Genomic DNA, 14492 nt, shown 5'->3' on the forward strand with positions numbered 1-14492 from the left:
TGTCTAAGAGGAATCGTGAGTGCAAGGATCAATACTACTGGAGGAGTAGATGAGTAGACGACAGAGGAACAAATGACTCGGTATTAGATGGAACTCTAGGACGATGGCTATAAAAAAAGGAAAGCTATCTATAGGTGGAGCTAGTGACGGAGAGGTTGGAGCTGGTGAGGAAGGAGATGAAACATGGGATGAAGGTGGCCCCGATGTGAAGATCGGTTCAGAGGCAGACTCGTCTGAAAAGATAGGTGGAAATTAAAGAAAAGAGGTAGAATCTAAAGAGGTTGATGATGGAAATCGAGCGGAAGGGGATAGAAGAAGGGTTGATCCTCAACAAAAGTGAGATCACGAAAAAAAGCGAATGCGACGAGCAGAAGAGTCATAGCAACGAGAACTCTTGTGCTCAAGGTTGTACCCAAGGAAAACACATTGGTACGCTCATGAGGTGCTAATAGAACATAACAAGTACAACCAAAAACACGAAGATGGTCATACGTGGGAGAACCAAACAAGATCTCACCAGGAGACTTTCCTTGAAGACGAGAAGAAGGCCGGAGATTGATAAGATAGATAGAATTATTATAAAGGTCTGTTTGGTCCTCCGGAGGAAAGTGGTTTTTCTTTAAATGAGGACTTAACGGATGACATACCCCAAGTATCTATGGAAGAAAATGGTCTTCTGACTGCACCTTATTCAGAGGAAGAGGTTCAGAAGGCAATTTTCCAAATGGAATGTAATAAAGCACCGGGTCCAGATGGTTTCCCAGCTGAGTTTTACCAAATTTTTTGGGATACTATTAAACCGGACCTTCTAGCTCTGTTTAGTGCATTGCACATGGGACAACTAGAATTATTTCGTCTAAATTTTGGTGAAGTAATTTTGTTACTGAAAGTTAATGAGGCAGAAAGGATTCAACAATATAGACCTATTTGCCTTTTAAACTTAAGTTTCAAGATTTTCACGAAAGTGGTCACAATTAGACTTAATACGGTTGCGGATCATGTTGTTCGTCCATCACAGACCGCTTTCATGCAAGGAAGAAATATCCTGGATGGTGTGGCGGTTTTGCATGAGACAGTACATGAAATGCATACTAAGAAATTACATGGGGTTATTTTAAAATTAGATTTTGAAAAGGCGTATGATAAGGTCAAGTGGTCTTTCCTTCAGCAGACTCTCAGGATGAAAGCTTTTTCTCCTGAGTGGCATGCTCTAATCAACGATTTTGTGTATGGAGGAAGTGTGGCAATCCGGGTTAATGATGACACTGGGCACTATTTCCAGACACGAAAAAGGTTACGCCAGGGGATCCGCTGTCTCCAATGTTGTTTAACATTGTAGCAGATACGCTGGCTATCCTGATAGAGCGGGCCAAGTCTGAAGGCCAGATTGAAGGGGTGATTCCACATCTGGTCGATGGCCGATGATACAATACTATTTATGGATCATGATCTCGAAAAAGCTCGTAATCTGAAATTAATTTTGGCGGCTTTTGAGCAGTTATCGTGATTAAAAATCAATTTCCATAAAAGTGAATTGTTTTGCTTCGGTGATGCCCAAAACGATACGACTCTATACGCAGAGTTGTTTGGTTGCGGGCAAGGCCAGTTTCCTATTCGCTATTTGGGTATTCCGATTCATTATCGAAAACTCAAAATTGCTGAATGGAAAATTGTGGAAGAAAGATTACAAAAACGCCTTGGGAGGAAGACCGGTACTCATTAATTCAGTAGTGACAAACATGGTACTGTATATGTTATCATTCTTCCTAGTACCAAAAGGAATTCTGCATAAACTCGATTATTATCGATCCAGATTCTTTTGGCAAGGGGACAGCGAGAAAAAAAAATATAGATTGGTTAAATGGAGTATAGTTTGTAGTCCCAAAGATCAAGGAGGGCTTGGACCTGGAAGTCAAGAATTCAGCCTTACTAGGTAAATGGCTGTTTAAGATTCTTACTGAGGATGGGATTTGGCAAACTATTCTTACGAGAAAGTATATGGGTTCGAAGACGTTATCCCAAGTGGTTTGGAAACCAGGGGATTCACACTTCTGGGCTGGCCTCATGGCGGCAAAGAATGTCTTCTTCCGCCATGGTACTTTTTGATTAAGAATGGAGCACAAATACGGTTCTGGGAGGACACTTGGTTAGACAATGCACCCTTAAGTGAACAGTATCCTGCTTTGTATAGTATTGTTCGTCGCAAAAGTGATACCATTGCCACGGTAATGGCTAGCTCACCTCCGAATGTGACGTTCAGACGAGTTTTACTTGGGCAAAGGCTGTTGGCATGGAATTCCCTGATTCACCGGCTAGGAGATATACAACTATCGTCTGAACCGGATGAATTTGGGTGGAATCTTAATGCAGATGGCACTTTCTCGGTAAAATCATTATACAATGCGATCCTTCATTCTGACATACGAGTTGATAATAATAAGAAAATTTGGAAGATGAAGATACCATTAAAAATTAAAAAATTTGGATGGTACCTTCGTTGAGGACTTATTCTCACCAAAGATAATCTTGTTAAGCGAAACTGGCATGGAAGTACACGGTGTTTTCTGTCAACAGGACGAAACGATTAAACACCTTTTCTTCCACTGCCAGGACGAAACGATTAAACACCTTTTCTTCCAGTGCCAATTTGCGAGATCTATATGGTCAGTCATTCAAGTAGCGTCTACCCTGTTTCCCCCGACTAGTGTGGCCAATGTCTTTGGCAATTGGCTTCATGGTGTCGATTCAAGGTTCAAGTTGCTTCTTAGGGTGGGGGCGGCACTTTGGCTAAGTAGAAATGACAAGATTTTTAACGACAAAAATTGCTCCCTTTTGCAGGTTATATACAGATGCATAGCTATTTTCCATTCGTGGTTACCTCTTCAGCGAGTTGAGAACCGAGACCTATTTACGGAGGTCTATACACGGTTGGAGGCTACGACGAGGGATACTTTTTCCCTACATGGGTGGCAGCATAGTCTACGGATTGAAGCCCCATCCACACCTTAGGCGTTTTATAATTCATCGTCTCGATATGTATTTCGCCTAGTTTTGTGTTATCAGACATTTCACTTGGACCTATAAACGGCTGTGTGCATCCTGGTTATGCAGAGGCTGGATGTAATTGCTTCTCAAAGTAATAAAGCATCCTTTATTGAAAAAAGCTTCACCCCAAAAATGAGTAGGCACAAAGGTAGAAGTCAGAAGGTATGAGCTGTCTCAACAATATGCCGATGCTTACGCTTCACAACTCCATTCCGAGCATGGGCACTAGGACAAGAAAGCTGAGGGAGAGTACCCTCAGAAGAGAGAAACTCATGAAAAGTTGTAGACAAATAACCCCCGAGGGAGTGAAAAAACGAATAGCACTAGAGAACTGAGTATGGACCATACGCACAAAAGACTTATATATAGAAATCAACTCAGAACGATGCTTCATAAAATAAACCTAGGTATATCGAGAGTTATCATCAACAAATATGACATAATGTTTGTGACCACCTTTTGAAACAAAGGGAGAGGGAACCCATACATCAGAGTGCACCAAACCGGGACCATGGCTAGAATGACTAGTGTTAGAAGAGTAGGGAAGCTGAATCTGTTTTTCTAGCTTACATCCCTTACCGTTGAAATCAACATCTACATAAACACGACCCAAAACACCTTGCTGAACAAGAGTAGATAAACGAGAACCACATAGGTTGACCTAAACGATGATGCCACTGATCAAAAGAAAACGATGAAGTAGATCTCGACGTTGATCCAACCGATCAAAACACAGCCTAGCTGGCTTAGGCTAACCTTGCCTTGCCTGCACGTTTGGTTGATTAGCCCACTTAGCTGAGGAGATGGATCCTGGCAGTAAATTGGCCGGTCGCCGGCGTAGGGGTCGTGCCCTCGTGGAATCTAGGGGGACGGCTAGCGGCGCCGGGTTGGCGGCAGAAACAGCCTGAGGTGCCTTTGTCACTTGCAGCGGCAAGGTTGGCTCAGCTTCCTGGCTAAAATCATTTTGATTTTTGAGGGTACTTCAGAGGATCTAGGTATGGGGCTAGAAATTTTAGGGAGAAAGCTGAAGAATTGGAGAATGGAAAGGCAGCGATTAGTTGAGGTCTGACTCCATCGTGGATGGTTAGGAGCTGCGCGATGATTTTTTTTATTCCACACGGAGTTGGCCGTCGAGGGCGAGTGGCTCGCCTGCCACTGCCAGGTGAGCGAGGATTTTCTAGCCCAGCCAAGCTAGCTTGTCCTCAAAATCAAGATTTTCTTGGAGAACCAAACCCCTAGCCTAGCTAAGCTAGGCTATAACTGATTTTGCCAAAGAACCAAACGTATCCGTGGATCCTCTACGGCGATGCCTAGTTCCAATGATCCTCTTGCTTTGACGATCCTGCACATAACAAAAGGAGGGATCAAAACCAACATAATAGTTCATATCTGTAATCTGGCCAACTGACAGAAGGTTCATGGACCGGAAAAAAAGAGATGTCAGGAACAGAAAACTTGGATGTGCAAAGAGAACCCTTATGAGTGATTGAACAGGGTGTACCATCAGCAGTCTGAACAGAGGCACCATCTTGCACTGGCTTGCAAGATACAAGATGGGAGCTGTCTGAGGTCACGTGGAAAGAGGCGAGAGTCCAGAACCCAAGGCCGAGCTTCAACAAGAGCAGACTGATAGAGTGTAGACGTGTAGACAGAGAAGCACTCCTCGCTGGTGGCTCAGTGAAAACAGCTGTAGAAGGCCTAATGAACTGAGACTGAGCGCGAACAGGTGCACAACGTTGCTGGTTGAGGAGGGCTGCTCGTCTAGCACGAAACTCAGCTAACAACTCTGGATGAAGCTGGAAACAACCATCCATGTGGTGTCCTGCCTTCTTGCAATCGGAGCAGAAATCACGCGAAGGTGAAGCCCTAGAAGGACCTGGCCGCTGAGAAAGCCATAACACTAGAGTGTAGAGACGGTGCAAAAGTAGCAGCAATAGAACGAAGACGATTCTCATCAGCAATCAAACTAGCAAGTGCATCAGTCAAGGTGGGAGAAGTCGTACGACCAAGCAGCTGGGTGCAAATGTTCTCATACTCCTACCTGAGCTTCATCAGCTTCATCACAAAATGATACATGAAGGTCCGGTTTTCAAATTCTTCCTTATCTGCACAAGACTCGCAGTTGGGGCTGCTCTTTGGAACCATGGAACAAAGTTGACCAGTGATGTGAGTGAAGGCAGAATAATACTCTTCTATGGACATGTCATTTTGATGAGTACTGTGTAAACTTTGTAGCAAGGAAAAATGAAGAGCACCACTAGGCTGAAGATACCGCTGCTCAAAATACTTCCAAATTTCTTTGGTTGTAGTGTGATGTTCAAGACTCATTCGAAGCGAGGGGGGTCAACACCTAGAACCAAGGCTCCCATCACACGATCATCAGCCTTTTGCCGAGATTTCTTAGCTGCTTCATCATCTCAAGTAGGTGGATCATCAGTCAAGTGAGAGACAATACCAGCTTCTCTCACGGCAGTCCTAGCAGAGAAGGCCCATTCCCTGTAGTTTGAGCCATCAAGCTTGATATCAATGGACATGGAACCAGCTGTCCCAAATTCATTTCTTGCCATGGCTCAAAAACAAGGTACATAACACACAATATACTCATATTTTGAGAGAAACGGGATAATCAGCAGCGGTATTGACCAAATTGTGGAGAGGGAAGGAATAATCAGCAGAGGTATTTGACCAATTTTTGGAGAGACCAACCAACAACAACAGTACAGACCACCACCAGCAGTAGCACAGACCAGAAACAAATACAAGAGAGCAAGGATCCAAACCACAAGGCACCAGATTGCTGGAAAGCAGGGGAGCAAGATACGTCTTTAGGGGCACCAAGGCTGGTGCAGCAACATGACATTCTTCTTCTCGCTCCACCATTTGCTCTCCCACCAGAGCAAGACGCGAGTTGACTGGCAAGTTCTCTATCTCTATGGCGTACGTGATGAGAAGCATGTTTGATTCCAATACCACGTAGTTTGTACTGCAACCACTAGTGACAGAACATGTGCCATTAGTAGGTATCACAGGATGACCCGGTATGCACTCCAGTTCAACAGACACATAGATTCCACACCCCAGAATGATTACTTCATTCGTGCCGGTTAACACCCTGTATAGGCTGTTGTTGAGGGGGACTGACCAATTCATATGGGTGAAACCAGTGAGCCCCTTATCTACCTCCAAGGCGAGGATCACACTGTCGATGCACAGGGTGCTGTCTTGCGCTGATATTTACAGCACTTCGTCTCCTGAACTGATATTTACACAAATGTCTCTTTGCAGTCAAGCTTGAAGCCCTCGCGGTGGCACCCCGCACTGGTGCCGAATGGTTAAGGCATGCTTATGTTGCCTCATCTGCTGGTGCAGTTGGGCGACACGACGTTGGCTGAGACTAGCACTAGCACGGTGGTCAGAAAGTGCAGCAGGGCTGATATGCCCACCGCACGCATTTGTGTAATGTGGTACGCTCAGCCTAAAGGAAGTAAGTAGCCCTATATTTGATGTGTGTATAATTATATATAAAGCCATTGTACTGTGAAACTGCAAGCTCTTGTATGTTGTATTTTAGGCAGTAAAGACATGCCATATAGAAACATTTGAGATCTGCCTACATTACTGATTGTTTTCTAAGCATCTGTTTCCATCCTTAAGTTTATGCTCACCAGATTCTTGGGGCTTGCAGTTGCAGGGTAGTGGATTATTATTATGCAGGGAGAAGCTTTATGCATCTCAGTTGGCCTCTCCAGCTGCTGAGCCTTTATTTATGAAAACTCTAGTGAAAGAAATCATAACCAAAAAATTGATGTCTACCCTGTGACAGGTGACCTGTATCGTAGATACATGAAATGGACTGGAATGAAACTACAAGCTTGGGGTCAAAGCCAATTGTCCCAATGCCTTGCAACGATGAGTCTCTATCGTCCTGCATTTCTCACTGCATAAAAAAAGGTATCCATGGTTGGATTTACATGTAGTCCATATGCATGGCTAGTTTCTTGTTGTCAATTGCATAAATCAGTCAAGGAATAACTAGAAAAAAGATTATAAGCCTCTGGCCGGACGACAAAAATATTGGGGACAGCCATTTTGGTTTTGCTAATGTTTTGCTTGCCATAGCGATACTCCAAAACTGTCTGTGTATTCAAACCACAATGGCATTTGACCTTCTTTACGAGTTATTACAGTAATGCGACCGATGGAGGGTTTTACTTGTACGGTTTTAAAGTTGCTTGCAAAGACTAAAAAGTCCAATCTCAGAAGAGGAACCATTTTGGACCACCCGAATGATTTCAACATGTTCCGTTAGTTTTTCCAGTAGGGAAAGAATGTTTCAGAGGTGAGTGACACGCTAAACCATACAGTTAAATTACCGGTTTGTGTCAGATGAGCATGACCAAAGAAGTAGTCCTGCTCCTGTGAAAGGTCATAATTTGATTGAACCTAATGCATTAACTCTTAGTGATAATGGAATTCCGACACAAACATAGCTGCATACACAATCATGATACTACTAGGACCAGGGTTTTCCAATCAGCATAGGCCTGGCAGATCTCATGGTGTATTTCTTAAATATATGATCTGAACACTTCTGTCCAAATTAGCTGTTCTGACTTCTGTCGTGCTCTTGAAAAAGTTTTCTTCCTTTCGAAGAATCCTGAACTAATTTACAAGGTAAATGTAAATCACTGATGCTTATTCTCATTTTAAGCACATAAGTAGCATGTTCTGATCCATTCATATTTCTCTTGAATTGGTCAGATATATACAGAGCCGTCAGGATATTTCTTAACCATGTCACAAGGAGGTACCTTTCCAGCTTTCCTTGTCAAACTTGGGAACCCTGTTTGTCAATCTGGACAAGTGTTATATAGTGGTACCTGTAACATAGTACAACAGAAATAGTATTGATTAGTCTATCTCGGTTTTGATGATGCATAAAGTATAATGGACTGGTTATGTATTCTGACGTGGTCAAGGCATCAAGGTATGACCAAATGCCTTCTCCTCGAAGCAAAAGTAACCAAATCACACGTATATACCGTTTGGAACATCCGTAAGAGTAATAATTTTATTCTGTAGCGAAGTCCAGTAATAGTTTTCTATGTGTGAATGGACAAGTACCATTATAAATAAATGTTTTGCCTTGCTTGAGAGGTCAAGTAATATATGAACGTAACATCAAACCATTAGGTTAAAATCTTATGTGGACTAGTTCCGGGCATGGGATGGAGTTAACATGTCAAAATCCTAAAGAATCGGGTTTCATGGTCATCACTTTCCAGTTTCCCCCAAAATATTCTCCAGAACACAAAAGTTCTTGCTGCAGCCTAACATTTAGAGTCACCTTCTCCGGTACAGGCGCTGTGAGAGACTCCTGCTTCATTCTTCCGATTGACGAAATGAGAATGCTTGCTCTAATTGCCGTGGCGGCAGTGTTATTTCTCGCGGGCGGCATAACAGTGGCAAGCTCCCCAAGCATCGCATTGCCTGGCTGCAAGAGCAAATGCGGTGACTTGGACATTCCGTACCCCTTCGGCACAACCCCTGGCTGCTACCATCCTGGTTTCATGGTCACCTGCAATGAGACGTACCATCCACCAAAGCTGTTCCTGGATAATGGAGCCAGTCCTGGTCCTGGCCCTGAAGTTGTCGAGATATCTCTGGCAAACAGCACGGTGCGTGTTGAGAGCTGGGTTTCGCACTTCATCATCGGCAACACGAGCCACGTGCAGCTGGCCATAAGCCGCAGCTCCCCCTTCGTGCTCTCAGCCAAGGCGAACAGTCTCGTCATCGTGGGGTGTGGCTTCCGTGTTGTCCTGGACATCGTCGACGGGTGGACGTATGGCTCCTGCGCATCCTTCTGTCCAATCGATAACAGCACCGGCGAACCGTTCTTGCCTGACGTCGTGTGCAACGGCATCGGCTGTTGCCAGCCATCTATTCCGGTTGGCCTTCTGTCCTTCCTCATCAATCTCTCCCCTCTTGACGGTGCCAGCAGATGCCCGATTACCCCGTCCCTGGCGCCAGAGCCAGCGTTCAACGCGAGCGTGCACATGGTGGAGCAAGAGTGGTGGACCGACGGATCGAACGTCTACGGCCTGCAGCAGTACTTCATTGACCTCCCATCTTACCCTGACATGAGCCCATTCTTTGTCCCTGCAATTGCAGCCTGGGCGTTGGGCAGTTTCCCCTGCGAAGAGGCCGCCCAGAGGCCAGACTTTGGGTGCCGCAGCAAGAACAGCATGTGCCTCAACTCCACAAATGGTGCCGACGGCTATGTTTGCCGGTGCAGTGATGGCTACCATGGCAACCCGTACATGACAAATGGATGCCAAGGTGGGCGAGGTCGTCTAGCAGCTGGTAAGTCTTCACCGTAGAATTTGTAAGCATTAGTTCATCTTCTTTCGTCACCACTTCATTTATTTGTTTGGTCATTATACTACAACATTTGTAACCTGTAGATGTTAAAAATAAAGAAGTTCCTTATGATAGAAACTTGACATCTCTAATATTGAAATTTAGCATGTTCATTTTTCTGTAAAAATAACCAGACACAATAAAAGCAGGAATTGAACTGAATTCTAGTCATATATTTATCATTTTTGATAGAATGGTGTTTTTGCAAGGAAAGATTGTAAAAGCTACATATTACATATCTAAGAGATGTCTCAGTTGGCAAGATGAAAATTCGATAGCTCAAAGCGTTATACCCTTTAGCCTTTGTTGTTCTTGACACCTGCATGCACTTCTGAGTTGGCATCCGCCTGAAAAATGCGTGTACTGCAATATATCGCGAGGACTTGGCATCTAGAGCAATGCTATGCTTATTTATTAATACACTGATATGTTTATTGTCCAGACAAAACAGTACTATGTCTGCAAATTTAAGTAACACCGACGGCACTTCTTTTACACAATTAAATTAGGATACATAATTTGCAAGCATGTTATTTGATGATGCTGTTTGTAAATTTGGGCAGGAATAATTTTCTCTATAGGAGTCGGCAGTGGAATAATTATTTTTCTTCTAGTTCTTGCTGTCATCTTTGCCGCAAAAAAGGTCAAGGATCAGAAAGCCAAAAGGATGAAGGAATATTTCTTCAAGCAAAACCGTGGGTTATTGCTCCAGCAATTAGTAGACAGAGATATAGCTGAAAGGATGATTTTCAGCTTAGAAGAGCTTGAGAAAGCAACAAATAAATTTGATGGAGCTCGCATTCTCGGTGGTGGAGGGCATGGTACTGTCTACAAAGGCATTTTATCAGATCAACACGTTGTTGCTATAAAGAAGTCCAAAACCACAATCAAAAGAGAGATCGACGAGTTCATAAATGAAGTTGCCATCCTTTCTCAAATCAATCAAAGGAATGTGGTAAAGCTTTTTGGTTGTTGTCTCGAGACAGAAGTTCCACTACTAGTCTATGAGTTCATTTCGAATGGAACCCTCTATGCCCATCTTCATACTGATGATCCTCAATCATTATCATGGAAAGACAGATTGAGGATTGCATCTGAAGTTGCAAGTTCCTTGGCCTATCTTCACTCGTCTGCTTTGATATCGATAATCCACAGGGACGTCAAGACATCTAACATACTGCTAGATGATCGTTTGACAGCGAAAGTGTCTGACTTTGGTGCATCTAGAGGTATTGCAATTGATCAATCAGGGGTAACAACTGCCATCCAAGGAACATATGGATATCTTGATCCTGATTACTACTACGCAGGCCGGCTGACAGAGAAGAGCGATGTCTACAGCTTTGGTGTCATGCTTGTAGAACTGCTTACAAGGAAAAAACCAACCGCCTCCATGCCATCAGAAGGCGTCAGTTTAGTAGCACACTTCATGTTTCTGTTGAACAAAGATAGGCTCAGTGAGATACTAGATGCACAGGTCTCCGAGGAGGCTGGGGATGAAGCCAGTGAAGTAGCGGCAATGGCTGCAATGTGCTTGAGGATGAAGGGGGAGGACAGGCCGACGATGCGCTATGTGGAAACGAAGCTCCACGGGCTGCAGAGTGTGGAGAACACCACGCAGGGTGACCCAGAAATGCAAGAATATCGGGTTAAACTACGCCACACGACATTTCAAAGAAGGAGCGACGATGCTGCTGATGCTGATAAGGAGGGTCAAAGCAACAGCAGGCGATATAGCTTAGAGGAGGCGATGCTGCAGTCAGCCAGCTTGCGACGGTGATCTTCAGGAAATTCTTCACCACATTATATGGTCAGCGTTCTCCTTGATCCTTCTGTATATGTAAGAAGAGCAATACTACGTTTTGCACACCATGGTAAAAAATTTCAGGAGGACGTTGAGGACTTGAGGTCACGTGAAAGCTAGTACAGTAACATTCCAGTGAAGCAATGTGCATGATAACGGCCTCGAGAGTGGAGGTGTGCTTGTTCACTTTTTATGTAATTACCAAAACACAATGCACTACGGCGCAGTTAGATGCGTGACATACGTTAATAATTGGAAATGCACGTGTGTACTTGATGTAGTTCCTAACGATCAAAATTATGTTTGCATTTGTTATGAAGTTGATTCAACCGTGCAACATATAAATCTGCCCTGTAATTTACCAAAATATTGATCTCTCCTTTGCCTTTGATTACATTGTGGAATTTGTAACGCCTGACAGCGAACTTGCAAGCCGTTTAGCTTCAGTCTAACATTAGGTAAACTCGAACGAAAATGACTATGGATCACTAGCGTAGGGAGGACGTGTACCCCAGGCATATTATTGTTGGAATAAAATAGTGGAACTAGCGCCAGCTAAAGCAGTTCATAATTTATAGAGGGGAAAAACGTGGGCAGATCCTTTTTAAACTAGGAATTTTGGATGGGGCCGGAGTAAACGCCAATTGAATCAAGAGCACCTCCAGACTTGGCGTAGAAGCCCACAACACATGTATTTTCTGGCACGGTTAAGTTAAAACGTTGTCCTCGCACCGGTCCAAAAGGCCCATATGTTTTGACGTTGGTGACGAGAACAAGTGAAGATATAGTGAGTTGGGCAGGCACAACAGTGTCAATGGTCCCTGATACTTCCTTCAGAAACTCGGTAGGGCCAAGCTCGATCTGTAAACAACACGGCAGAAAAGAATTGAAGTTCAAGGACGTTATTGTGTATACTTCCTCCGATCTGTCCATATTAAGTGCCGTCGGTTTAGCACAATATGGATCGGAGGGGTAATAAATCAGGACATAGAAAGAAAACTCACGGTTTGGATTTTGCCCCCAGTGCCGCCCCAAGGACCCTCTGTGTGCCTCTTCCCCTGATTGTCAACATAAGAAAATGCAAGCGAATAGACGAGCGAACCACTGTTGATCGTGACGCTCTCTAGACGGACTGATTTTTTTACAATCATGTCCTGAGCGAAACCTCCCTTTCCGCCCCATGGCCCCATCTTTACGGGCTGCATTACTAACATGTATTAGAAATTCTCACACGGATAATATGTGTATGTATGTATCATGTGTTATGAATGAATCACAGAAAAAGTGTATATACCACTGACAGGGACGGCGAGAAGTTGAGGCACGCAGCACGGATTTCAAGCTCTGTGACTAGTTTTCCCGTTGTCCATCTCCATGACCTTTTTGAAGCTAACAACACCTTGTGCATTGACAAACTCTCCCGTCCCACCGAGGATTGCCCATTCACCCTGCGCAGGATCTTCAAAATGTCCAAGCACCTTAAGGCTGGAACCCTTAAACCTAAACCAATAAGCGAGTATACACATCTAAGGGCTCATTTGATTCATAGGATAGAAAAACATAGGAATAGGAAAAACATAGGGTGGGGATGTCATGCCTATTTAAATCCTATGGAAAGATGAAATGTGTTTGATTGTAACAAATGAATTTTTCCGTGAGGTATGACTTAATGTTTTTTTTCTATAGGATTTGTACTGCAAGATTTCTATAGGATTAGTTCCTATAGGATGTGTTCCTATGAATCAAACAACTTGCATAGGAAATTTTTCTATAAGATTAAAATCTTACACAATTCTTTTACAAATCTGATGAATCAAATGAACCCTAACTAGTTGACATATCACATAAGCACGCACTCACAATGTTGTACTACCTCCATTCCAAGGCGTAAGGCCTATATTTTTTTTTAGAAAGTCAAATGAAGTAAAGTTTGACCAAAATTTTAGAAGAATTTATGAATAAATATGATATTTTGTAGTATTAAACAAACTCACATGCATACATACCTCTCGTCGACGAACACTATGTTGAAACAAATGAACCAGGTTCCTTCGGTTTCACTAGTGCCCATATGCGAGCCTTGAGCGCGTGCAACAAGCTTCGCACCAGTGCCGAGGCCATCATAGATAGTCCAGTCATTAGCAACGATGTTGCCAAACTGCAGAGGAAGATTAGGATTCACTGTTGTATTCATGTTCTGGCTTGGCGACCCCTCGAGGCGCTGCTGCATGTACAAGCCGTGGAAGAGAAATTCCTTATGCCGCAACGGCTCATGGCTAAGAGGAGCGCTCTGGAAATAAGAAGGGTCAGCCATGGCTACAACTATAGGATGGGCTGGATGCTTAAGCTAGAGAGGTTCTCGTGTCTTGGGTGAGGAACTGAGTGAAGGGAAGGGGTGAATTTATTGACCAGCTTGCTCAATGTACTCTTGCACTCAACTTATATATTCTGTGCACTTACACAACTTGTACCAAAGAAAAATGAGCAGCTATCACCACCTTTATTTTGTTAAGTATTCTAACTTAGCTTCCCGAGGAGCGAAGCACAGACTAGCTCAACTTCGAGGTCCTGGACCATATGGGGCAGAGTGAGATAATTTACACCATCACCGAATTCATACCGTGCTATATCGGTGCTCAAACTTGCTAGAATTCGTTCCTTTGTTTGCAAATATACCACTTCCTGTAAAATATGTAGTCCATCTGTGCTAACCTATTAGTACAATCCTTCGAAGTTTCTTAACATTATTCACAGTCTGCCGCCATATACGTAGATGCAACAATACCGTTTCAGGAGCGTGCCGGCAGCAAATGTCCATACTTACATTAGCTCTTGTTTTTAACACTTACTCCCTCTGTCTATAAATAAGTGGACGTGTAGATTTTTTAAAAGAGATTATCAAGTGGAGAGACAATTGAATTGAGAAGATGCAAATCAATATCTCTCCTCTTTAATTCTTACACCTCCAATAAGCTAATTGCATGTAAAAAATAAAGATAATATGTGTTTAATATTACTGGGTTTAATTTTCGTGCAATAAGAGAGAAGCAATTTTTTCTACTAGTGCACTCTTTTATGGACAAAACTTGAGGATAAATATCCACTTATTTAAAAACAGAGGAACATGTGAAGGGAGTAGTACGCATTCGGTGATAATGTAAATTATGTATATCACGCTGCCCCATAATGGTCTAGGAACTCGCGATTGACCTAGACTCATTAA

General features: G+C 43.4%; 1 protein-coding gene across 1 annotated transcript; it reads left to right on the forward strand.

Annotated features, from left to right (window-relative positions):
• The first annotated feature begins 8447 nt into the window (after positions 1-8447).
• LOC124677356 (putative wall-associated receptor kinase-like 16) lies at positions 8448-11245 on the forward strand. Its single transcript, XM_047213349.1, has 3 exons — positions 8448-8881; positions 8927-9408; positions 10029-11245. The coding sequence occupies exons 1-3, from the start codon at positions 8448-8450 to the stop codon at positions 11243-11245; spliced, it is 2133 nt and encodes a 710-aa protein (XP_047069305.1).
• Positions 11246-14492: the final 3247 nt, after the last annotated feature.

This window comes from Lolium rigidum, chromosome 1, assembly GCF_022539505.1.
Source record: "Lolium rigidum isolate FL_2022 chromosome 1, APGP_CSIRO_Lrig_0.1, whole genome shotgun sequence".
In the NCBI taxonomy this organism is placed as follows: Eukaryota; Viridiplantae; Streptophyta; class Magnoliopsida; order Poales; family Poaceae; genus Lolium; species Lolium rigidum.

Coding starts and splice junctions, on each gene's coding strand:
- LOC124677356 (XM_047213349.1), top strand. CDS start 8,448: ATGAGAATGCTTGCTCTAATTGCCGTGGCGGCAGTGTTATTTCTCGCG. Junction 8,882..8,926: donor GTCCTGGACATCGTCGACGG/GTGGACGTATGG, acceptor AATCGATAACAG/CACCGGCGAACCGTTCTTGC. Junction 9,409..10,028: donor GCGAGGTCGTCTAGCAGCTG/GTAAGTCTTCAC, acceptor AAATTTGGGCAG/GAATAATTTTCTCTATAGGA.